Source organism: Rattus rattus, chromosome 11, assembly GCF_011064425.1.
Source record: "Rattus rattus isolate New Zealand chromosome 11, Rrattus_CSIRO_v1, whole genome shotgun sequence".
NCBI lineage: Eukaryota > Metazoa > Chordata > Mammalia > Rodentia > Muridae > Rattus > Rattus rattus.
In genome coordinates this window covers 93,901,737-93,927,798 of record NC_046164.1, presented here as the reverse complement: position 1 = coordinate 93,927,798, position 26,062 = coordinate 93,901,737, and the positions used below count along the sequence as shown (strand labels likewise).

General features: G+C 45.9%; 2 protein-coding genes across 4 annotated transcripts in view; one reads left to right on the top strand and one right to left on the bottom strand.

Moving 5' to 3' along the window:
* The window catches only part of Commd1 (copper metabolism domain containing 1), a 91,984-nt gene extending 73,524 nt beyond the window's left edge, over positions 1-18,460 (bottom strand). Inside the window, exon 1 of one of the 3 annotated variants that reach the window (XM_032917086.1) lies at positions 18,147-18,460. In XM_032917086.1, the coding sequence (XP_032772977.1) occupies positions 18,147-18,323 (177 nt within the window). In that variant the 5' untranslated portion in view covers positions 18,324-18,460. Of the gene's footprint in view, positions 1-5,473; positions 6,189-18,146 lie in introns of those variants that run through there. The other 2 variants (XM_032917089.1, XM_032917087.1) reach the window with 2 other exon arrangements.
* LOC116912867 (U2 small nuclear ribonucleoprotein auxiliary factor 35 kDa subunit-related protein 1) lies at positions 7,880-10,325 on the top strand. Its single transcript, XM_032917085.1, has one exon. The coding sequence runs from the start codon at positions 8,618-8,620 to the stop codon at positions 9,902-9,904; it is 1,287 nt and encodes a 428-aa protein (XP_032772976.1). The 5' UTR covers positions 7,880-8,617; the 3' UTR covers positions 9,905-10,325.
* Positions 18,461-26,062: the final 7,602 nt, after the last annotated feature.

Here is a 26,062-nt window from a genome sequence, read left to right as displayed (position 1 = left end):
ATTTTGTTTGTGTATGTACACAGCATATAGGGGTCAGAGGACAGCTTACAGGATTGGGTTGTATGGATTCACTCAGGTCAGCAAGCTTTGTAGCAAATGCCTTTCTTGCTCAGCCATCTTGCCAGCCCCGATGTTTTCTGAACTAGGGTTTCCCGGGAGAGCCATGACCTTGCTATGAAGCGGAACATGACCTTGAACTTTACCTGACATCCCCTCCTGAGCGCTTTGACTCCGAGGTGCATTGGGAGCCACTGAGCAAGAGCTAAGCCCAAAGGCCATGTTCTTACCAAGTAGGATATTTGAGGGTAAGAAAGTCTCCAAAAATAGCAACAAAGTAAGAAAAAGAATCCTTTCCCTCCCAGCTTCATTTCTAGAACTACTGCTGTACTGTTACAGCGTCTAGGCTTCTTGGGGAGACAGTATTTGATTCGTGCAGCCTACAACTCAAGAACAGTTAGTATTATGTCTTATATTATAGTCTTATGTGTGTGTGTGTATGTATATGTGTGTGTATGTATATGTATGTATGTATATGTGTATATATGTATGTGCGTGTGTGTATGTGTGTGTATGTATGTGTGTGTGTGTGTGTGTGTGTGTGTGTGTGTGTGTGTGTGTGTGTGTGTGTGTTGAGAACAGAAGCTGGGCCTGGTGGCTCATGCCTTCTGACATTCACAAGGCTGAGGCGGGGAGATTGCAATTTGAAGATTAGCCTGGGCTACATAAGCAAGACCTTGTCTTAAAATGATAATAATAACAATACACTTTAAATAAAAAAAACAAAAGAAAAGCTACTAAATTGTGACAAGCAGGTACTGGGGTGTTTTTGCTCTGGGGGTGAAGCACAACCTCTAGCACTAAAAACAGACAGACAGACAAACAGACTGACTGACAGACAGACAAGGGGCCTCTAAAATGTGACACGGATAGTAAGGAATAAAGCCTGGAGGTCTGGGAGTTCTGAGGTATCCCTCAGAAGCAGAGTATGTATCTCACATGCAGGAGACCCTGGGGTTAGGTTCCCAGCATCACGGAAAAATCTCACTTTAGGGAAAATATGTAAACTTACCTAATTATCTATTTTGCAGCTGCTAAGAAAACTACTACTTCTTTACTAAAAAACAAAAAGTCCAAAAGAAACAGCGCAGTGCCCAAGTGTTACCTTACAGTCTAATATCAGTTTTGCAGTCTAACGGCAAAATGAGGCCACATTTAGTTGTATAGAAACCTGTAAGAACCCTCCTGTGAACAGATCAAAAAGGTTCTGTACTCAAGAAAAGACACATGGAAACAACAGCTGAAATTAGAGAATACAAACCAGTGTCCTGAGGAGGGTGGCAATGTGGCCACAGCCCAGCCTCAAAGCCGATGCTCATCCTGTGAGTTACACTAGGTGACAGAGCAAGAACAAGGCCAGCCTGGGAGAGGGCTGCCTCAGGAAAAAGTAGGGTCCTCTCTAATAGGTGAAACAGGGTGCCCAGCAGGAGCAGAGCTGATAAAGATATCAAGGGATATTCAGTCAGATTCTCGAAGCTCTAGAAATTATTTCTATAAAAAGGTCAGGCAGTGAATATTTTAGGCTTTGGCATGCAATCTGTTCTAAGTGCCTAATTCTGTCCTTGAAGGGCAAATAGGAAATAACTTATCACACTGACATCTGATGTTCACATCACTACAGAGCTGGAGGAATGAACGGCTCAGTGGTTAAAGGACTGTTCTTCTAGAGGACGTGAGTTTGATTCCTGCTCCTGCATGGTGGCTCACAACCATCTGTAACTCTAGTTCTATGGGATGTGACACCCTCTTCTGGCTTCTGTGGGCACACATGTGCTTCGCATGTAAACAGTCAGGCAAACACATAAAATAAATCTTTTTTACAAAATAGGACTTTAGAGGGTCAGTCTTTCATCCCACCAGGATAGCCAGGACTACATAGAGAGACACATCTCAAAAAAAAACAAAAATAAGGGGCTGGAGAGATGGCTCAACGATTAAGAGCACTGACTGCTCTTCCAGAGATCCCGAGTTCAAGTCCCAGCATCTACACAGTGGCTCACAACCATCTGTTAATGGGATCCGATGCCCTCTTCTGGGGTGTTTGAAAACAGCTACACTGTTCTCAAATAAATATAATAAAAAATAAATCTTTTTAGCTTCTTCTTATTGTCTGGCTTCTGCTGCCTCTGCTGACCTGCACTGAACGGCTCATGAACAAGTTCAGCTCCACTGCACTGCACTCACCGCGCTGACTCCCAGCTGATGCCGGCCTAAGCTTCTCTGAAATAGCTCTGCCCAGTGTGTTCTCATGAGAGTGGGGCGTATCCTATCTCCGACTCATTATTCCAATCTTTCTCTGATTCGTCACTTTGTCTGCCCCTCAATTAGACATCACTTTCAAACATGACTGCTTCCTCCTACACACTAATCTTACTTACCCTGTTTGGGATTAAAGGTATCTAAGATGTCTGCATTCCAGCCAGAGCACACGGACAGATGGACCTAGGTCTTTGGATGTTATGGCTTACCAGAGCAGCCATGCTGCTGGGTTAAAACTCCTCTACAGGAGGTGAAGAAAGCTGTAAAAAGGCGAATTTATGTTTCTGCTTTCATATCTTTATGTGATTATTCATCCTCGCCGTCAGGATGCTCCCATGTCCAGCCTCTCCTTGACTATCCCGGTCCAAGGCGCAAGGAAAGAGTCTTTGTCACTGACGCTCGAAAAGCCCACAGAGGTATACGATGATGCTGATTTGAATGCATGACTGTATTTAAAATAAACTAATGATTTGTTCTGAAAAGTGCACAATGTGCTCTGGATAAAGAAAAGGCGAATTCAAAGGCTTTATACATGGCGGGTTCTCTGTTAAGAAATAGGTGTAGGGGCTACAGAAGATGGCTCGGTGTGTAAGGGCAAGGCTGTTCTTACAGAAGAACCAGGTTCAGTTCCCAGCACCCACATGGTGCCTCACAACCATCCAGATCCACGGCAACTGAAGCTCTCTTTGGGCACCAGGCATGGTCATGTTTGTCTATACATGCAGGCAAGACACTCATACACATCAAGCAATGAAAATGATTCTAAAGCAGAGGTGCTGCACGCCTCTCAGCAAAGCACTGGGGAAGCAGAGGCAGGCAGATCACTGTGAATTCCAGGTCAGCCGGCACTACACAGAGAAACCCTGTCTTCAAGAGGAAAAAAAAAACAAACAAACAGATAGACAGGTAAGTAGGTAGACAGACAGTCTGACAGACAGACAGACAAAGCAAGCCCAGGCTGTTTGATCTCCCAATCCTCCTGCTTCTTCCTCCCCAGTTCTGGGACTATAGACATGAATAGGCACTGTGCCTGGCTATACAAAATTCCGTGTAATTTGATTTTTTTTTAACTGAAGAATTAGTTGAAACGATTGCTCTTTTTTATTTTAAATTTGTATATGAATGTTTTGCCTGAATAGGAGGCCAGAAAGACCTCTGATCCCCTAAAACTACAGTAACATTGGGTTGTGGGCCACCATTCGAGTGCTGGGAACTGACCCTGGATCTTCTAGAAGAGCAACAGTGCTCTTTTCCTTTTTTTCTCTTTTCTGTTTTTTCTGTTTTTGTAGACCAGGCTGGCTTTGAACTCAAAAGATCCACCTGCCTCTGCCTCTCAAGTGCCAGGATTAAAGGCGTGTGCCATCACCATCCAGCTCTGATTCCTTTTAATTATAATAATAAAGACTCTGCTCCTTTAATTTATCCATCTGTATGCTGGCATGTACTTGCCACCCATGCACTTGTGAAGCTGGTGCCACCACTGCCCAGCTTGCAATTAAGAGCTCTTAACCACTCAGACATCTCTCCAGTCCCATTAAAACAAATTTTTTATTAAACATAATTGTAATTTCAAAATGCCAAACCAAATGTTTAGATTTTTTTATACACAAAATTATTACTGTTGAATAGCCAGCAAAAGCATTTTCTGCCTTGAACATTCCAGAAAAAGAAAATATTTAAACATCTTTGTGCAGTCCTGCAGCTATTAGCAAACCGATATTCTATTGCCACCTACAGTAGAAAAATAAAACTACAGCTAAAACCTAAAAGTATGCGCTCTATTTATGAGCCCAGATTTGGCTCAGGACCTGTGTCATGCCAACCCTCAAGAGACTCATGCAAGATAGCTGCTGCAAGTTCATGGCCTACCCGGGCTACCCAGTGAGTCCCAGGCCAGCCTGTGTTAAAGCATGAGACTGTATCCCAAGTAACTAACTCATGTTTTGTTTTGTTTTGTTTTTAGAGACTGGGATTCTCTGTGTCCTGGCTGTTCTGGAACTCACTCTGTAGACCATGCTGGCCTTGAACTCAGAGATCTGCCTACCTCTGCCTCCTGAGTGCTGGGATTAAAGGTGTTCACCACCACTGCCTAGATTTGTTTTATTTTCTTTGGGAGGGGGAGGGGCTTTTTAAATGTATTTTTACTAATGTTTAATTATATCATCCAAACCATATAGTAACAGTAAAATCTTCCTACTGTAACAGGGCCCAGACCTTAGCATAAATGACTCCATGATGGACATGCCATTCATGCTGTAAAACTCAGCATAGACAGCACTACCTGCCAAAATTAAAACAAATACTTAATCAGTCAAAGCCCACAAACTATGTGAAAGTTTCTACATGAACTAACCTTGCTTCTGGCTAGATCTGCTTCTGGCTAGATATTTTGTTAACTGAAATCTGTCGACCCAGGATATGATTTTAATGCTTAAAAGGTCACCCTGAGAAAGACTCATGCTACACTGGAGTCCCAAACACACAGTGTAGTACCAGCAGCCAAATAAAGATTTTCTGGTTGGGTAACAGCCGTGATTGCAGGCCTTTATTTATTTATTTTTTTCTTTTTCTTTTTTTCGAAGCTGGGGACTGAACCCAGGGCCTTGCGCTTGCTAGGCAAGCGCTCTACCACTGAGCTAAATCCCCAACCCGATTGCAGGCCTTTAATCCCTGCACTCAGGAAGCGGTGTAATGAGCGCAGTATTTTTTTTTTTTAAAGTCTTTAGACATGTAAAAATAGCTTAGTCAGGACCTCCATCCACTATAGCCAACACTGCCTGATAACAAGAACCCAGCAACATCATCCACTCAAAAGAACCTGACACAGGTATAAAACCCCATGAGGCCTACTGCTCTGCAGTGGAATGAGACCACCTAGATGAGCCCTGTGGCTGGACAGTCTCCCCAGGCTCCTGACCCTTGAATCAGAGCCTTCTATTAGGCTAGTCCAGTTAAGATATATCACACAGACTTAGGACCACAGTTAGGACCTCAGCATAAACATAATTTTTGCTATACTAACTAAAATATCTACCTTCTTTCTTGTGACACAGAGGCAGGCAGATCTTTCTTCTGTCTTAGGGTTTTACTGCTGTGAACAGACACCATGACCAAGGCAAGTCTTATAAAGGACAACATTTAATTGGGGCTGGCTTACGGGTTCAGAGGTTCAGTCCAGTATCATCAAGGCAGGAATATGGCAGCATCCAGGCAGGCATGGTACAGGAGGAGCTGAGACTTCTACATCTTCATCTGAAGGCTGCTAGCAGAATACTGACTTCCAGGCAGCTAGGGTGAGGGCTTTAAAGCCTATGTCCACAGTGCCACACCCACTCCAACAGGGCCACACCTTCTAATGTGCCACTCCCTGGGCCAAGGATATACAAACCATCACATTCCACTCCCTGGCCCCCATAGACTTGTTCAAACATATAAGTCTGTGGGAGTCGTACCCAAACATAGCATGATGCAAGGCCAGCCTCTTCTACGGAGCAAGTTCCAGGACAGCCATGGCTACACAGTAAAACCCTTGTCTCAGAAAACAAACAAACAAAAAGAAAAGATTTTCTCTTGGCTTAAACCCTTGTCTGATCAGTCTTCTCTGCTGAATACCCCCACAAAACTACATTACACAACAAATGAAAAGGACGTTTTGCAAAGAACAAAACACATTCAATATTAAAAAAAAAAAATCCTGACTTTCCACAAGAGTGAGGAACTGGAGCCAGAAGGACGGTCTAGTTGGTAAAGTCCTTGCCAAACAAATATGAGAGCTTAATTTCTATCCCCAGCCCCCATATAAAGGAGCCAGGCAAGGTGGGCTGCCAGCACCCTAGCAAGAAGCGGTTGCCTGCAGTAAGACAGGTCTGCGCAGGCTCAGGCCGTGCATTCCCACAGGAGGAACGCTCCCTGCAGGGGGCGGAGACAAAAAAAGCCGTAAGAGATGTACTGCGCAGGCCCGCCATTCCCAGAGTAAAGACGTAACTGCAGATAACGGGGTAACTGCGCAGACCAGCCTTACTGCGGATAACTGCAGATACCTGGATAACAGCGCAGGCGGACCATACTGCGGATAACCACCGGTAACTGCACAGGCCAGCTGTACCATGGATAACCCGGTAACTTCGTAGGCTGGCCGTGCTACGGATAACCAGGTAACTGCGCAATCTGGCCGTGCCACGGAGGCTGGTCGTAAAGCGTATAATCTGGTAACTGCAGGCTGGCAGTACCATGGATAACCAACCCAGTAACTACGCAGGCCTATTGTGCCACCGATAATCGGGTAACTACGCAGGCTGGCCGTACTGCGGATGACTGGATATCCGGGTAACTGAGCAGGCAGGTTGTACCGCAGATAACCGGATGACCGGGTAACTGCGCAGACAGGCCATACAGCGGATAACTGGATAATCGGGTAACTGCGCAGGCCGGCCGCACCACGGATAACTGGATAACCGGGTAATAGCGCAGGCTGGCCGCATCACGGATAACTGGATAACCGGGTAACTGCGCAGGCAGGCTGTACCGTGGATAGCCAGGTAACTGCGCAGCTGGCCACACCACGGATAACTGGATAAACGGGTAACTGCGCAGGCAGGCTGTAAAGCAGATAACCAGGCGACTGCGCAGGTCAGCCTTACGTGCCGCGGATAACCGGGCAATTGCGCAGGTCAGCCTTACATATTGTGGATAACCGGGTAACTGCGCAGGCAGGCCGTACTGCGGATAACCGGGCAACTGCGCAGGCTGGCCTTACATATTGTGGATAACCGGGCAACTGCGCAGGCTGGCCTTACATATTGTGGATAACCGGGCAACTGCGCAGGCTGGCCTTACATATTGTGGATAACCGGGCAACTGCGCAGGCCGGCTGTGCTGCGGATAACCGGGCAACTGCGCAGGCCGGCCTTACATATTGTGGATAACCGGGCAACTGCGCAGGCAGGCCTTACATATTGTGGATAACCAGGCAACTGCGCAGGCCGGCCTTACATATTGTGGATAACCGGGCAACTGCGCAGGCAGGCTGTGCTGCGGATTACCGGGCAACTGCGCAGGCAGGCCTTACATATTGTGGATAACGGGGCAACTGCGCAGGCCGGCCTTACATATTGTGGATAACCGGGCAACTGCGCAGGCCGGCCTTACATTTTGTGGATAACCCGGCAACTGCGCAGGCAGGCCTTACATATTGTGGATAACCGGGCAACTGCGCAGGCAGGCTGTGCTGCGGATTACCGGGCAACTGCGCAGGTCAGCCTTACATATTGTGGATAACCGGGCAACTGCGCAGGCTGGCCTTACATATTGTGGATAACCGGGCAACTGCGCAGGCCGGCCTTACGTATTGTGGATAACCGGGCAACTGCGCAGGCGGGCCTTACGTATTGTGGATAACCGGGCAACTGCGCAGGCCGGCCTTACGTATTGTGGATAACCGGGCAACTGCGCAGGTCAGCCTTACGTACTGTGGATAACGGGGCAACTGCGCAGGTCGGCCTTACGTACTGCGGATAACGGGGATAGGCTGGCCTTACATTTTGTGGATAACCGGGCAACTGCGCAGGCTGGCCTTACATTTTGTGGATAACCGGGCAACTGCGCAGGCTGGCCTTATATTTTGTGGATAACCAGGCAACTGCGCAGGCCGGCCTTACATATTGTGGATAACCAGGCAACTGCGCAGGTCGGCCTTACGTACTGCGGATAACCGGGCAACTGCGCAGGTCGGCCTTACGTACTGCGGATAACCGGGCAACTGCGCAGGTCGGCCTTACGTACTGCGGATAACCGGGCAACTGCGCAGGCCGGCCTTACGTACTGCGGATAACCGGGCAACTGCGCAGGCCGGCCTTACGTACTGCGGATAACGGGGCAACTGCGCAGGCCAGCCTTACGTACTGCGGATAACGGGGCAACTGCGCAGGCCGGCCTTACATATTGTGGATAACCGGGCAACTGCGCAGGCCAGCCTTACGTACTGCGGATAACCGGGCAACTGCGTAGGCAGCTAGCGCAGCCCACATTCCAACGCAAACGCTGGACTTTGACTGCGCATGCGCACATGCAAGTACTGGTTGCTGCACTGCGCAAACACACCCGTGACTCAGCTGGTTCAATTCTCTGGGCTGGTAAAAAGGAAAGTCAGCTGGGCTGGATGGTGCCATCCAGTAGTCACTGTTCAGGAACGTAACGAACATTAAACAGCAGAACAACTTAGCAGTGGGCGACACTTTCAATACAGCATCGGAAAGAGAGGTTATCGCGAGATCCAGGAAGGGGCCCCGCGCTCGGAGGTAAAATGGCATCACAGCAGACCGCGTTTCCTGAGAAACTCAGCCGAAAACAATACAAGGCTGCAATGAAGAAGGAGAAACGCAAGAAACGTCGGCAGAAAATGGCTCGCTTGAGAGCTCTGGAAGCCCCACCAGAGGCGGAGGAGGAGGATGTTTCTGCCAATGAAGAACTTGCAGAGAGATTACTGGAGATAGAGAGGCAAAAATTACATGAAGAGTGGCTGCTGAGGGAGGAGAAGGCACAAGAAGAATTCAGAATAAAGAAGAAAAAGGAGGAGGCCGCTAGAAAACAGAAGGAAGAACAGGAGAGACAAATAAAGGCTGAATGGGAAGAACAACAGAAAAAACAGAGAGAGGAGGAGGAGCAGAAGCTACAGGAGAAGAAAGAGAGAGAGGAAGCGGTGCAGAAAATGCTGGACCAGGCTGAAAATGAAGGCACTTGGCAGAACCCAGAACCACCCAAAGATTTAAGGCTGGAGAAATATCGACCCAGTTGTCCCTTCTACAATAAGACGGGAGCCTGCAGATTTGGTAACAGGTGTTCACGGAAGCATGACTTTCCCACGTCAAGTCCCACCCTTCTCGTGAAGAGTATGTTTACGACGTTTGGAATGGAGCAGTGCAGAAGGGATGACTACGACTCTGACGCAAACCTGGAGTACAGTGAGGAGGAGACCTACCAGCAGTTTTTGGATTTCTACCACGACGTGCTGCCCGAGTTCAAGAACGTAGGGAAGGTGATTCAGTTCAAGGTAAGCTGCAACCTGGAACCTCATTTGCGTGGCAATGTGTATGTTCAGTACCAGTCGGAAGAGGAATGCCAAGCAGCCCTCTCTCTCTTTAATGGAAGATGGTACGCAGGACGACAGCTGCAGTGTGAATTCTGTCCAGTGACCCGGTGGAAGGTTGCGATTTGCGGTTTGTTCGAAATGCAAAAGTGTCCGAAAGGAAAGCACTGCAACTTCCTCCATGTGTTCAGAAACCCCAACAACGAGTTCAGAGACGCGAACAGGGATATCTACCTGCCTCCGGCGAGCACTGGCTCCTCTGGTAAAACCTCAGACCGGGGGGACAGGAAGGATCACCGAGAGGAAAGCTACAGCAAGTCAAGAAGCCACCACTCTGGCTCATACCACTCCTCCAAGAGAAGCAGGGAGTCGGAGAGGAAGAGTCCTCACAGGTGGAAGAAATCTCACAAACAGGCCACGAAGAGTCATGAGCGGCACAGCTCAAGAAGAGGAAGAGAAGAGGGCAGCAGTCCAGGTCCGCAAAGCCAGAGCCACAGAACCTGAGCCCGGCTAAGGCGACACCACTTGGACGCGGGATACAAAACTTCCTTACAGAATAAAAACGTAACGCAGTATTCTTCTGATTCCCCCAAGATATCCAAAGGAAACTGATTACAAAGGAAAGGCATGGTGACTCAGTCTAATTCCCAAGGTACAAACGCTTGTGGCTTTAACAGAGACAGAACCAGGTATTACTCTTTGTCTGTTAAAATGCTTACAGTGCTGTTACAATGCTTAGTATCATGTTATTGGTGTTGTTTTCCACAGTTTAAGCTGGCTTCCCATGTTTTCCTGTGATAAGTTTACATTGTGATGCTGTATCATTAATATATTTATTAACATCGTTTTTATATTGTTTGAGTTGGACAAAATTCCCAAATACATATCTCTGTTCTACAAAAAAGAACATATAGGATTACAGAAACAGCAGTTTCCTCTCTTTTTATAGACAGGCTCTCAACTGTGTAGCCCTGGCTGGCTTATCAGCTGCTGGGGTCACAGAAATGTACCACCTCCCAAATCCAATGGTAACTTTGTTACCTCGTGTTTGTGTTTGTGTGTGTGTGTGTGTGTGTCTGCATCTGTGAACATGTGTACACAAGTATGGTAACCTCTGAGCCATCTTTCCAGCTCATATTTTAAATCCTAGATCTCATAAATCTTGAGAACAAGTTAGTGAAAATTTTAGGTTCTCTACCAAGCAACCAACTTAAAGTAATTTACACATATTATTTCCAAATACCAATATTGTAAATTTAAGAATAAATGTTTAAGGTAAGAGCTATCTCTATGTAAATGTTTAGATTTGAAATACTTTAGGCTCTTAACATCAAATACTATCTGTCACAGCCTCTGTAACTATATTGCCAACAACTGCTAAAGATAGGAAGCAGATGATGACCGTGCTCCCATGTTGTGACAAAGCTTTATCCAATCACGGACAGGGAGGAATGTCGCTGGGCTGCAGAGCACTTGCCAGCATTCCCAGGCGCAGTTAAAGACCCAGGAATAGCAAACAATAAAAGCAGTAAGGACGGGAATGAATACAGTGAGGAATGGAATGGGAGCACCGGGCCAGCCCAGCCCTGCAGCCAGTGCCCGCCTCTCACAGCAGGTGACATTTCTGTTCTCCCTCACATCGCCCAAGCTAGCTCTAAACTCCTGTCTGAGATTCCCAACAGCTGGGACACAGGCATATGCCACTGTGCCCAACCTTTTCAATGCAACTGGCACATTTAAGCACTGCCCATTTATTCAAATGTTTTACAAATCTTTACTGAGTGCCTATCACATGCCGGAAAGAAGTATTAAGGGTAGGAAAATAATAAAGTTGGCCTTTTTTACAAATGAACAAGCTAGTAAGTACAGTACCAAAATTCAGGTAGTATTAATTCTTCAAAGCAAATTACAAATGTGAGCTCAAAGAATTATATAAGAAGTAGACAGTATGCTGTGCCTGGTGGTGCATACCTTGGGGGGATCTCTAAATCTGTGGCCAGTTTGATCTCATAGTGAGTCCCCGGCACATAGTGATAATCCATTTCAAAAACCAGTAAATCGAGGCCGGAGAGACGGCTCAGTGCTTAAGAGCACTAGCTACACATACCGTGACTACTTTATGAATTTTACAACTCCTTGGGCACTACCCAGAAATCAAAACTGGAGTGGGGCAGCAGAACAGTCCACTGGATAAAGATGCATGTGCCAAGTCTGAGGACGTGGGTTTGGTCCCCGAGCCTACACGGGAGAAGGAGAGAGCTGACTCCATAATCCTGACTTCCACATGCACACCATGGTGTACTAGTGTTAGTCAATGAATGGGCTGCTTCACGTATCCATGAGCAGATTAACAGGCAATAGAGTGCTGATGTCCCAAACAAGGAAAGTGAAGGACTCTGCTGTCCATAGAAGAGAGCATTCAGTACAAATGTCAGAAAGACATAGCATTTGGAAACAATGTGAAAGTTAGGAACCTGAAACGCCCTGCACAACAAATTGCCAGGTAGTTGGCGATCAGAAAACCGGTACACCTGGGCTCGGGCTCGGGCTTAGCTCAGCACTGCGACCTTACCCAGTAAGCACTAGATCCTGGGTGTGCTCCTCAAGATATCAAAACCAGGAGCCTGTTAATGGAAAGACCCACTGTATCCTCTAGGAGGTCCACATCGTCCCCTCACGTTCGTCCTCTGGCCTTTGTATCTCCCTTTTCCATTTCTATGCAGAACATGATTTTCTAGGTGACAACACAGTCTACTACCGTCCACGTGTAAGCGTGTAGCCTGTGTCAAAGCAGGAGTGCTAGAGGAATAAAGGCTCACACGCATTCCTTACTATGTCCCTCTCACTGTGATCAAGTTGGATGGTTCACCATTCCTTGTGTGTGTGTGTGTGTGTGTGAATGTGTATGCATGCACACATTCATCACACTGTGACTGTAGGAGCTTGTCTGTGCCAGTGTACATACAGAAGTCAGAACAACCTCTGGTGTTTGTCCTTAACTTCTACTGAATTTGAGATGGGGTTTGTCTTTCCACTGTATATGCCAGACTAGCTGGCCCTAAGCTTCTAGAATTTTCCTATTTCCACCTCCCATCTCCTCACAGAAGTGTGTACAAACTGCAGACACACTATATGATCAATTTTTGTTTTTTAATTTATTTTATGGGGCTGAAGAGATGGCTCAGTGGTTAAGAGCACTGGCTGCTCTTCCAGAGGTTCTGAGTTCAATTCCCAGCAACTACATGGTGGCTCACAACCATCTGTAATGGGATCTGATGCCGTCTTCTGGTATGTATTAAGAGTACTCATACACATAAAATAAATACATCTTTTGTAAAAAGCCTTATGTGTGTGAGTATTTTATCTGCATGTGCTCCCTGCATGTGCCTGGTGCCGGAGAAGCCAGAAGAGGGCGGTCTGCTTGCTGTACTTCCGGGAACTGACAGCACAGATGACTGTGACCCAAACCCAGACCCTGTGCATGAACACGTGCTCTGAGCTACCGACCATGGACATGGACCCTGGACATCCAGTTTTCATGTGGGTTTTAGGGATTCAAACTCGGGGCTTTGCACTTAAGCAATGATCACTTTTACTGTCTCCCCAGCCCTCTTTATCCCTCGACCATGCTCTACATTTATACTACCCAACATCTGCCATTTACACTGAATACCACATAAAGCTGCCCCTTATCACCGTCTAAAATAATCTCTTTGTTCAAAAGCGCCAAAGCATCTTCAAGATGCCTGCCAGAGGTGGGGGGGTGCGTGGTGGGGGAGGTGGTGGGGGGTTGTGGTGGGGGAGGTGGTGAGGGGAGTGAACGCCTTTAACCTCAGCACTCAGCAGGCAGAAACAAGCATATTTCTATAAGTTCAAGCCAGCCTGGTCTACACAATGAGACCCTGTAAGAAACGGGGTGGGGGTGGGGGGAGGAGTGGGGGCTGGAATCTGGCAGGGTAGAGGTGGTTGTCTTGTGACTGCTGTGACACACATCTTACCCATGACTCAGTCGGTCAGACACTGCAGTGGTGGGAAACAGGAATGGGAAAGACTGCTTCCAGAAATGGATGCGGCAGGCCAGAGCCTGACTGACAAACAACAGCTTCATTTCAACAAGGAAGACACTCCTGCTGCATTCTCTGTTCCTCCTCCTTAAGGGGCCAAGATCCTACCTGGCCCCAGCCCCCTGGGTGGTCCTCACTCTGGTATGATGCTAGCACAGCATGGGGGAACCTCCCATGATGCCAGTCGTGGCTCCTCCTGGGGACCTGCTCCTACAATAAGGCCACCCATGGGAGACCACGTGCCCTTGGTCAAGTCCAGGCCTCCAGTGATAAGGTGGTACTCACCTAGTGACACATGGCATGACACAGACAGACAGGTGAGGGCAGGGGTCATCAGTTCTGCACTCTGCTGTATATTTTATAATGACAAGCAAGGCTTCTCCCTATATCTAGCATAGGGAATAGCTTTGGTCAGGAGAAGTGGGGTTTCCTTTCAAGTTGTTTCATGTGTATCATGAACTGTGAAAATAAAATTATTAACTTCTAGTTTACAGAAAAAAAAAAAAGATTGGCAGAAAGAATGCCTTTCTGTCCAGTTTCTTTCTTCTGCTATAAATACTATAACACCCTTACATCATATATCTATCTATGTTCCCTTTTACTAAAGATGGATGGGCTGGGGAGATGGCTCGGCAAGAAAGGACACTGCTGCCGAGCCTGACCATCCGGACTTGACTCCCCAAAACCACCCAGTATTGCAGACCACTAATCCCAGCATTCAGGAGGCAGATGCAGTGGATCCTGTGAGTTCTAGACCAGCATGGTCTACATACTGAGTTCCAAGCCAACCAAGACTATATAATGAGATCCTGTCTTAGAAACAAAAGCAACTCCATACGGTGAGAGAAGGGTTCAGAGAGAATCCTCTGACCTATGCACACAATAAATAAGTATGTGTAATAAAAACTTAAATAATAGGCATTCTCCACCTAAAAGCATCTTCATAATTTTATAAGAATTAGAGACATGTGGGGCTCAAGGGATACTTCAGTGGTTGAGAGCATGCATTGTTCTTTCAGAGGACCTGAATTCTGACCCTCGCCACCCACATCGGACAACTTACAACTAACTACTTGTAGCTCCAGTTCCAGGGAGCCCACCACCTCTCGCCTCCACAGGAACCAGCATTCACGTGCACAGGCACACATAAATCCATACGATAAAAAGTAACTTTTACTTCTGAGGTGAACAATGACTTAAAACAGACGTTCCAGCTCTCAACTAATCGAGGCTTTCTCTTGTGGTACTTTAAAGCAATCACTATGCGATACCTGTGCTGTCACACAGACAACTTTAGAAGCATTGCCTATTGTAGGTGCTAAAAGAGTCATTCAAGCCTTCTATCCCAGACTCACTCGGAAAACTCAGATGTCCTGGATCTCACTGAGCAATGTATTTAAAATGAAAATACAAGAGACAGCTTACAAGTGATCTCTTCTCTGTATTACTTGGCAAGTTTTATCTCATAGTGAAACAAAGAATCCCCTAGAGATGAGCAGCAGCACCAACATTAAGTCCTAAGATAACTGCCTGCAGTGTGCAGTTCTTCCTGGCCTGCAGTCCCTTATCCTCGTAGGCCAAGTAAACAGCAAACCAGACACCAGATTCCCTAGGAAACCTTGAACGATTACTTGAAGAATAAGATTTGATAAAATAGCAGGCATCCAATCAGGTATGATTGGATATGATAAAATTGCTCAGAATGTCTACAAGCATACAGGACTTTTCAAATTGTATTTTTTTTAAGATTTATTTATTTATTATACATAAGTACACTGTAACTGTCTTCAGACACATCAGAAGAGGGCATCAGATCCCATTACAGGTGGTTGTGAGCCACCATGTGGTTGCTGGGAATTGAACTCAGGACCCTGGAAGAGCAGTCAGTGCTCTCAACCACTGAGCCATCTCTCCAGCCGTCAAACTGTATTTTGATGATGCTGGCTCAAAGCTAGAGCAGTGACTGAACATGCTAGGCAAGCACCCTACATCCCCAGCCTCTGGCTTGTTGAGCTGTGTAGACCTAAGCTGACCTTCAAGATGCCCTGTCTTTCCCTCCAGGGTGTTGGCACATCAGGCCTGTACCTCTCTGACACTACTTGACCACAAGTGACTCAGACATTACTCCTCCCATTGCATGAGTCAATTTCTGTAAAGTAATTGCATTTATTTTTCTTATATTCAAATACTGTAAGAAAAATTAGGTAGTGGTGCTTGCCTTTGATCCCAGCACTGGGAGCCACAAGTAGGTGGATCTCAAGTTCAAGGCCAGCCTGGTCTACAGAGTTAGCTCCAGGACTGTATAAAGACCTGTCTTGAAAAAAGAGATAAAATAAATGTAATAAAATAAAAGCGTAAGGATTTCTGGTAGCATGTTAAAATTTAACAGGAACTTTAAATAGTGTGGTTTTAGGCTATTTAGGTAGCTTAAACTACACAGTGAAACACTGTCTCAAAAAACAAAAAAATAGACATCTTAAAATTTGCCTTCCCATCTGTGTGCATTTGGATGAAAGAGGTCAACGTCAAGTATCTTCCCCAGTGTCACTCCCATTTGTGTGTAAATGTGTGTGTGGAGGCGAGAAGCTGATTTCAGGGATCCTGCTTTATCACTCTCCAGCTTTTTTTTTTTTTTTTTTTTTTTTTTTTTTTTTTTTTTTTCAGAGCTGGGGACCGAACCCAGGGCCTTGCGCTTCCTAGGTAAGCGCTCTACCACTGAGCTAAATCCCCAGCCCCAGCTTTTTCTTTAAGAACAAACGTGACTGTGTAGGCCAGGGCGTAAGTTCCCACAATCCATTCACCTTCGACCGTGTGGGTTCCAGGAGCTTCACGCAGATTGTCAGGCGGACAGCAAGTGCCTTCACCTGCTAAGCTATCTCCCTGACCCACCACCCTATTTTTAAATTCGAGCCCAAGGCCTCACGGAGCCCAGCGCTCACTGATTGGCTAGGCTGGCCGCCTGGTCAGTGAAGTCTGGGCATCTGCCTTTCTCCACCTCACAAGAGCTGGGTTGGTTACAAACATGCCTGGGGGATAGGGTCCAACTCAGGCATTTTACCCAGTGAGTCCCCGCCCTAGTCCATCCACTTCATCTTTCAAAGAGGTATTGACTTTTATGTGTATGACGGTTCTGCCTGCACATATATGTGCACTGCATGAGTAGCTGGTGCCTGTGAAGACCACAAGGTGCTAGATCTAGATTCAAGTGACAGACTGAAGTAAGCTGCACACAGGTCTAAATCAGAAGTAACAGAGTGGTCACTAGCCACATGTGGCCACTTTAACCACTTGAAACATGGCTAGTTGCAATTAAAATATTTTAAATGTAAGATTCACATCGTACTTTAAAGATTTTGTGAAGGAGCTGGAGAGATGGCTCAGTGGTTAGGGGCACTTGCTACTCTTTCAGAGGACCCAGGTTCAATTCCCAGCATTTCCCATGGCAACTCCAGCATCACAAGTTCCAACACCTTCACAAAGATACACATGCAGGCAAAATGTCAATGCACATAAAATAAAAATAAAGACTTTATGAAAACAATACATTGTATAGTAATTACATAAATGATACATAATGCCTTGAATACACTTTAATTATAACATCTTACCAAAAAAAAAAAAAAATCATAGGAACCAGCTGGGCAGATAGCTCAATTAGGGCCTGGTCTGATTCTCCAGCACCCATGGAAAGGAAGCACTAGCAGAGCAAATACAACCAGATCTCTGGAGTTCCTGGCAGGTCTAGGGGTGTGTGTGTGTGTGTGCGCGCGCGCGCGTGTACGTATAGCAGGGGGTGGTGGTAGATGTTTGTAATTCTAGCATTTGGGAAGTGGAAGAAGGAACACACAGTTCAAGGCCAGTCTGGGCTACAAAAGATTCTATCTCAAAACCCGGGTGGGGTTGAGGGAACTAGAGAGATGGCTTAGAGGTTAAGAGCAAGTAATAAAACTCTTACAGAGGACCTGGGTTTCCAGCACCCTCGTGGTGGCCTATAACGGTTCCAACCACCAGTGCACATGCAGGCACCACACCCATACATGTAAAATAAAGACAAATCTCTTTAGTTAATTTCACCTCTTCTGTTTCCCTCGAATAGTTTTCATGAGACAGTCTGATGTATACCTCGTTCCCTTTGGCAAATATCCTCTTAACCACAGAGTCGACTGCTTTAATGGTGTTTACTCCAGCTAATCAATCCTTTATCTCACCAACGACCTCATTCTAACGCTTCCCAACTTCCACAACCCAGGTAAGCTGGCAAGCATGCCCTCGCTCTCTCTTTAAACAAGGGTCTCACCACATTGCCCTGGCTTGCCTGGTTGTCGTGGAACTCGCTAAGTACAACAGGCTGTTCTTGAACTCACAAAGCTCTCTGCCAGCCTCTGCCTCCCCAGCGCTGAGATTAAAGCCGTGCACCACTGCGGTCTCGGTGCAACCCATCAAAGTCCGGGACGAAGAAAACTCGAAACTTATCTATACTACAGACACAGAGAAGTCTTGAGGGGGTAAAAAGTCAAGGTTTTCACCGGTATGTGTCTCTAAAACAAAGGGCGCAACAGAGCTAGCTCCATGGCTCTGGAGAGGGGCGGAGAAGCTAAAGACCAGCTACGGAGCAGCACCCGAGGCTGGGGGCGGGTCTGAGGCTGCGAGGAGGGCAGGGTTACTCGGCGGAACAACTGTACCTTGAGAATGCCCCTCATCTTCGCCAGGAAGGGGCGGAATTCCTCCAGTGACACTTCCGGGTAGAGCTGGCTGTGCAGCAGCTCCTCAGTGATACCCGAGTGTCCGTGAAAAGTGTTCTGTGCCAGGCCGCTCAGCAGTCCGCTCAGGGACTTGCAGCTCTCCAGCTCGCCCGCCATAGCTAGGGAGGGCCTGCCGCCCAGCGGCTGAGCTCCGGTCCGCTACGGGGGCCGAGAAGGGCCGTAAAAGCTGGCAAAGGCACCCACGGAACACGATGCCCGGTTCCTCTAGTCGATATAAACATCCACTACTTCCACCACACACATCCACTACTTCCACCACAGCCAAATCCACTCAGTTTCCTTTAGGGTCACTATGCTGTTTCCCTTTTCACTCAAAGGAAAGATGGATGCGCACTAAGCTTGCTGGTGAAACCTAGCTGTTACACCGTGAGAACGCCACTTTAACTCTTCGATGGCTGTATCTCATTCTACAGCTTGCAATTAAATGAACAGTGCCTACCACTCATTTCGAAGCTCTTAAATCCTCCCCAACCCCTAAATGTAGCTACCTCCTGAGGACATGATTCCTTTGTCTGCGTTAATTTCTTTTTGTATACTGGTATGCTGTCTTTCTAGCATTATCAGTATGGTCCACTTTCTATAACCAATATTTTTCAATGCCTTCTTTTTGTTCTTGAATTGGAATCGCATTAGTAAATACCTACCTATGTAATTACAAAAAAATACCCTTACTTATATTCACCTATAAGCGTGTAGCATGATACTAGAATATAGGTGGTGAACCTTTAAAGTGTGCTAAATGAGGGCTGAACGGATTCAGAGGCTAAAAAAATGCATACTGCTCTTGTAGAGTTCCCAGCACTCACTTTAGGCGACTTATAACCTCCTGTAACCCCAACCTCAGAAATTTAGAGCTTTAAGCAGCAATGTACTCATGTGCACACACACACGTGCACACACACACACACACACACACATAATTAAAAATAAACCTTCAAAGAACCACACGAAATGAATGAAGCCAGACATGAAAGACAATTGGACAATCTTATTTATATGCAATATCTAAACTAAGCAAATCCATACAAAAATTCATTTGCCAAGGACTGAAGGAGGGAAGAATGGGAAATGAATGAATGGGTACAAGATCTTTTTTCAGATGATGAAAATGCCAGTGAGTAGCCACTGGTAATAATTACACGGCTGGCTTTGTCCTGTGTCCATTTATGTGTACAATAAAAGAAAGTTTCACAATATGTAAATTAGCTCCCAATTTAAAAATTAATATAAGCTAATTGTAATCTACAATTAAGAAATAGCACACTGGGCTTTAATCCCTAGACTTGGAGTCAGGGGCAGGAGGCTCTCTGGGTTTGAGACCAGCTAGGACCACACAGAGAAACCTTGCCTCGAAAGACAAAAAAATTAAAATAAAAGGACATAGAATAATACATTATGAACTCCGGTTGCATTCAAGCACAATTGTGTAGCCTGGTGAGCAGACAACATGTGAAGTAACCAAACGCCTGCATCTTATTTTGAAGGGAATATGTTTGGAACCGTGACTTCTACAAAAGACATGGATCTGAGGGTCAGGGAGAGGTTGTTGTGTACAGCTAGCTGTATCAGCAAGCCAAGCTATCTGTGGAGTCCTGTTTATGCCCTCCAAATATTACGTGTCCTCCACGTGTCTTGCCTCAACCATCCCATTGACTTTCCAAAGAACCCTTAAGTTTTTATTTTCTTCAGTTGTGTTTTGAGAAGATGATAGGCAGAGCTCTGTGTGTTCTAGGCAGGTGCTCTACCACTAAGCAAGATCTCCAGCACCAGAGAATTTGCTTTAATTTTTAAATATCCATATGAAAGACCAAATACTCACTTTGTGGATAACTTATACTGTGTTGAGGACTTAAGAGTACACAAACAATGGCTCAGTTTTTTAATTATGTCTAAAATGTCGATATAAAACTTATTGAGCCAGGTATGGTAACATATGCCTTTATTCCATCCTTCAGGATGTAGAGACAGGTAGTTGTAAGTTAGAAGACAGGCTGGGCTACATAGGGAACTCCAGACCAGGCAGGGTTTTATTATATGCTGGCCTCTACATGCTCGCACTCTGTAGGTACATGAGTCTCAAAAACAAACAAGCATCTGGGGAGAATGACTGAGATAACAAAGTCTGGGGGAGCCAGATGTGCCTCGGCCATGCAGACAGCACAGAGGTCACCAGGCTATTAACCACATCCATTCCCAGCCTTCTGAGCAGAAACATGTTATACATCTCTTTTCTTGTGTTTTACATTCCTGCTTTTCCTGGTACTTACCTGTGAGCACGAGGACCTCTTTGCCTTCAACACAATTGATTGGGAGGTAGAGTTTTATATCCCAGACTTCAAAATGCTAGCTGTGTCTGACAAGCCAGCTCAGTCAGTCAACAGGGTTTCCAGGGAGGGAGCCAGGAATGAAAAGAAGAAGACAATTAGACAACACTAACATGACCCCAGTCTGCTTTTATATCATTCTAGGTACATACATAGAATAGGGTCAGCCCTAAGGCATAAACAAAGCAGTCGAGGGACAAACAAGGCATAAACAAAGATCCCGTGATTACTGCATTCAGGATTCTACTTTATATGAGTACACTGTAGCTGTCTTCAGACACACCAGAAGAGGGCATCAGATCTCATTACAGATGGTTGTGAGCCACCATGTGGTTGCTGGGAATTGAACTCAGGACCTCTGGAGGAGCAGTCTTAACCACTGAGCAATCTCTCCAGCCCCTGTATTCATGGTCTTAAAAAGACCCATCACGATACAAAGAATGCATTCCCCAGCTGTGTTCATCTTAAGCCTACTTTCTTGTCTTAGCCCAATGCCAAAGTCCTGCCAAATTCCTAGAAGGTGGGCCCCAAAAGCTCTCCACATGTGTTCTCTCCTCTGTTATAATCTGTAAAGACCTCACACAGGTGCATGTACTGTTACATGGAATTAAGTTGACACAGGTGTGTAATAGCCCGAACTCCAGGGAAAAGCAGTTGCTACTGTTAGCATGGCGTTTCTAAATGTGGATAAAGATGGGTGGAGGTTACAAAGAGAAAAACATTCTTTCCTCAGTTTGCAGTCACTGCAAGCCAGAGATCTGGTCTGTATATCAAAACCAAGCTAAGAATATGTGCTTGGTTTTGGAAAGACTTCTCATTGGTTAAGAGCACTTGTTGCTCTTTCACAGGACACAGGTTCAGTTCCCAGCACCCGCAAGATGGCCCACAAACCATGTGTAATTCCAGTTTCAGGGAACCCAATGCCATCTTTTGACTTCTTTGGGCACCAAGCACATATGTGACACACATACATGCATCTAGGCAAACACCCACTAAAATAAATAAGTCTTAAAATGTGTGTTTGTATGTAAAATTGGGTTAAATTTAGGCTCTAACAATTCACAAATGGGTTTTCACCTTCATAAATGTCCCCTGCATGGCAGACTGTATCATACTCCTGACTACTCTTTAACCTTGGCTGTTCCTACCCCTCCATTAAGGTGACAACTAATTGATCCTTTCAAGAAAGTACCAACCTAAAGAAAACCACTGGTCTAGACTGGTTCAATTACTGTTTATGTATGGTTTGATTGTATGCAAAAGAAAAATTTCGAGGTATACCTTTCCAAAGAAGTGATTTTTCTAAAAGGCATCTTCAAAAATGTTTTGTGGAGCCAAGAAAAACAACCTTAAAGACAAACTATGCTTTTGCGTTAAATGTGCCTACAGAGCGCAAAGAGCCAAGGCGTGGTGACGCACGTCTTTAGTCCCAGCACCCAGGACGCAGACGCAAGGCCAGCTTGTTCTCCATCGTAGTTCCAAGAAAACCAGGGCTATATAGAGAAAGCCTATCTTAAACAAAACAAATAAAAGAAGGAGGTTGCAAAGAATGGACGGAAGAGAGAGGTGGAAGGTGGAACCAAATGCCACCACTAAGCAGGTAACGTGTAAGTCTCCATCCGGAAGGCCATGACCAAATTATTGTTGTCATGGAACACATAGAAAAAGTTATCTTGTAGTTTTTAACTTATTAAATTTTTATTAAATTCTCTCTCTCTCTCTCTCTCTCTGTGTATGTGTGTGTGTGTGTGTGTGTGTGTGTTCCTGTCTGTACACATGCCACAGCATACATGTAAAGGCTGTAAAACAAATTACAAGAATGGATTCTCTTCCACCATGTGGCTCTCAGAGACTGAACCCAGGAGTCAGGCTTGGTGGCAAGAGCCTTTTCCCAGTGAGCTGCCTCTCTGGCTTCATTTCTCTTTCATGAAAGCTTTGTCTGTTTAGTTTAGTTTATGAGCATGTGCCTGAATGCATGCATGTGCTTCACCTGCAGGCAGGTACCCATGGAAGTCAGGATACTGAACTCCTGGAATCACAGCGGGAACTGTGGACGTGAACCACTGGATGCTGCTCTCTGTAAGAGCAGTAAGCACACGTAAGCCCTGAGCTGTCTCTCCAGCCAGTCCCATCTCTCAGCTTTAGAGTCAATACTCACCGAGTTACAGTTCAGCTGATAGACTTTTGGCACCTACCCTTTCTTGATTGCTTTAAATTAGAAATAATTCTTATGCCAAAGTGGCACTTGGGCGGTGCTATGCTCTGCCAAGTACCCCTGGTCAGAGAACCTTGTGAGCCTGGCCTACCTCAACTCCGAATCACCAGGTTGACCCAGAAAAGAAATTCCTTCTTCTGCCACCAGGGGCTGCTATTGCCATAGCTGCTGCTGCAGCTTGGCGCCAGCTGCGTTTTAGAAATGCTCTTCAAACAAAAGGCTCAAAACACAGTTACCGTTTATTAAATTTCAAATCACAGGTTTTATAGATAACAAACCTGGACAAATGCTAAGAGGATGCTCATTAGAACGTCAGAACAGAGCAGCAACAAGGAAAAGACCCAGAAGCTCAGCCCCAAGGGAAACCGCTTCCACACAGGTTTCCCTCTAATCATGGCCAAACATGCTAGCAAGCAAGTGGTTCCGGGCAGGAAGTGATTTTTTTTTTTTTTTTGGTTCTTTTTTTCCGGAGCTGGGGACCGAACCCAGGGCCTTGCGCTTCCTAGGCAAGCGCTCTACCACTGAGCTAAATCCCCAACCCCCAGTGATATTTTTATAAACGTTAAAAGTGTAGACTGTGCCAGGCGGTGGTGGCGCACACTCAGCGATTTCTTTATTTTATGAGTATTTTTGCCTGCAGGAATGCGTGTGCATCATATATGTGCGGTGTCTGTGGAGGTCAGAAGAGGGTGCTGGATCCTTTGGAGCTGGGCGATAGGTGATTGTAATCCAGCTGTGTGGGTGCTGGGAATCAAACCCGGGTCTTTTGTAAGAGTGACAAATGTCCTAAACTGTGTTTTAAAGCGTCCATCTTTCTAGCTCGGTCCTTTTTTTTTTTTTTACCCTTGAGTCCGGGGGAGCGGGGGTGTAAAAGGCATGCACCATCAACTGCCCATCTTTGGATAGAACTTTTCAACAAAGACAGATAAAACTTTTCAACAAAGACAGATAAATAAAACGTATAAATTTAAGTCTTATCTGACATAAAAGACTTGAGGAGGAAATGAAGAACCAAAAAAAAAAAAAAAAAAAAGTTTGAGTCAGACAATCATATGTTAATGAGAAAAATAATAAAGTGACTTACGACAAAGGGGCTTGCGCTAACTACCCCTCCCCTTGGTCAGAACATAGATGGTTTAAGGTCATGTTTTGCTGTGAAATCAATTCAGCTCACTTGAAGCAGGTGCTGAATGGTGAAAGCCCTCAATCAGTTGCTTTTAGCATGCTTCTTAATTTTTCTGTCCCCCGATTCTGTCTTCTGTACCAGAGTCTGAACAGGTAACCACTTCAGGGGATGTCAGTGATAGATGGGCCATGGAGAAAATGTCAACAAACACAAGAAAGCAAACTATGCAGACAGTCCACCCAAGCCGTTCAGTCAGGAAACCATAGATAAATCCAACTATTGCAGAAAGGAAGAATTCCCTGAAACATCCGTGCATGAGGCAGTGAACTCAGATTTCCAGCATGACTGGCAGAGATTGGCTTGGACCTCTCTCATTCTGCTTCCCTGTCCCTGGGAGGAAGTGTCTTCCTGCAGCACAGTGAAGGCCCCTTTCAGGTGGTAGTTTTGTCTCCCGCTTTTAGGGGCAGGAGAAGTCAGAGTACTTGTGTTAGTTACTTCTCTGTTGCTGTGGTAAAACGCTAAATCACCATGACTATGCCGGGCAGCGGTGACACAGACCTTTTTTTTTTTTTTTTTTTTTTTTTTTTTCGGAGCTGGGGACCGAACCCAGGGCCTTTGCGCTTCCCTAGGTAAGCGCTCTACCACCTGAGCTAAATCCCCAACCCCTGACACAGACCTTTAATCCCAGCACTTGGAAAGCAGAGGCAGGTGGATCGCTGTGAGTTTGAGGTCAGCCTGGTCTACAGAGAGTTAGTTCCAGGACAGTCAAGACTACACAGAGAAACCTTATCTCGAAAACAAAAACAAGCACATGTCGAGGAAGGCAATTTATAGAAGGAAGGTTTTTGGGGGTTGGGGGTGTTATGGTTCCAGGACTTACACTCGAACTGCAGGGAAAACATGGGGCAGGGGCAGCTCACATCTCAAATTGTGAACAGGAAGCAGCTGTCCCCAAAACTGGGAATGGCTGGCAACTTTTGAAACAAATTCTGTCCCCAGTGATACACTTACTCCAGCAAGACTACACCTTCTAAGCTTCTCTGATCAGAGCTACCCACTGGGAACCAAGTATTTGTCTGAAACTGGGGGTGGGGGGGGTCATCTCAAACCACCACAGTACCAGCACCTGTTCTTTTCATATAAACCAGTTGTCTCAACTGCCATAGAATGTTTATGTACTGTGAGGGAGGGGTAAACTAGTCTTTGAAAAAGATGTGTCCCCCGGATGGAGGGGGTGGTGCAGTGGAGGGGAGGACTTGAAAACTTCATCTTAGTCTTAATAGCCTGAGTTCATGTCAAAGCTCCTCGTGATCACAGGACTAAGTCCATAAAACAATTGTTCCTTAACCTACTGCAGGCATCTGGCACCTTATGGGTTCTCAACGATTAACTGTGAACTACTAGTGAATGGGTATTACCTATATAAACTTCCCTAGTCAATGATAGTGCTTATAGAAACCTTGGACGTTTACCTGGAGACAGATTCCATCGCCTTACTGTGGTTGACCCTGGGCTTTAGTGCCATCATCCATAAAGTCAAGACGATGGCACCTATTTCACGGGATTATGAGGAGGAATAGGTAAGGCAAAGGGTGTAAAGGCTTCACACTTTGTTCAGCAGATAACTACTAATCAGTTATTACTATGTTTATGTTCCCTAAGAGTCAGTGGCTATGTTTATAGAAGAGGTCGTAACTAGAAGGCAGACTGGATTTGGCAGGCAGTCACAGCTCCACAACTATTAAGATTTTGTGCCATTTAACCAGTGTATTTAAACCCCTAGGCAGACAAAAAAAATATACACAAGGGAAGAAACTTATTCATGGCAAATTTTTCCTCCAACACCTTTGCAAAGTGAATAAACTAGGAATAAAATTTAGAATTTTGATATAGATGTCTGGAAAATGCCGGCTGCGCCACACCCACTCCAGAACAAAGCCAGGGCTGTCACGGCTTCGTCAACATGACTAGCAGGAGCGAGTGACTCCGGTCTACATAGAATGGCACCTGTCACGCCTTTAAAACCTCCCGCTCCATCTCAGCGCCCAGGCACAGGGACGGGTTGACAGTCCGCAGGCGGGATCTCCGCGCTCAAGCTCCGCGGCCGGCGTGCTGCGGACAGCCCCTGACGTCATATCTGCGCCGGCACCACCGCAGGCCCCTTCTTCGG

What these genes read in the sequence shown, in the direction of transcription:
- LOC116912867 (XM_032917085.1), top strand. Translation starts at nt 8,618, where the DNA reads ATGGCATCACAGCAGACCGCGTTTCCTGAGAAACTCAGCCGAAAACAA.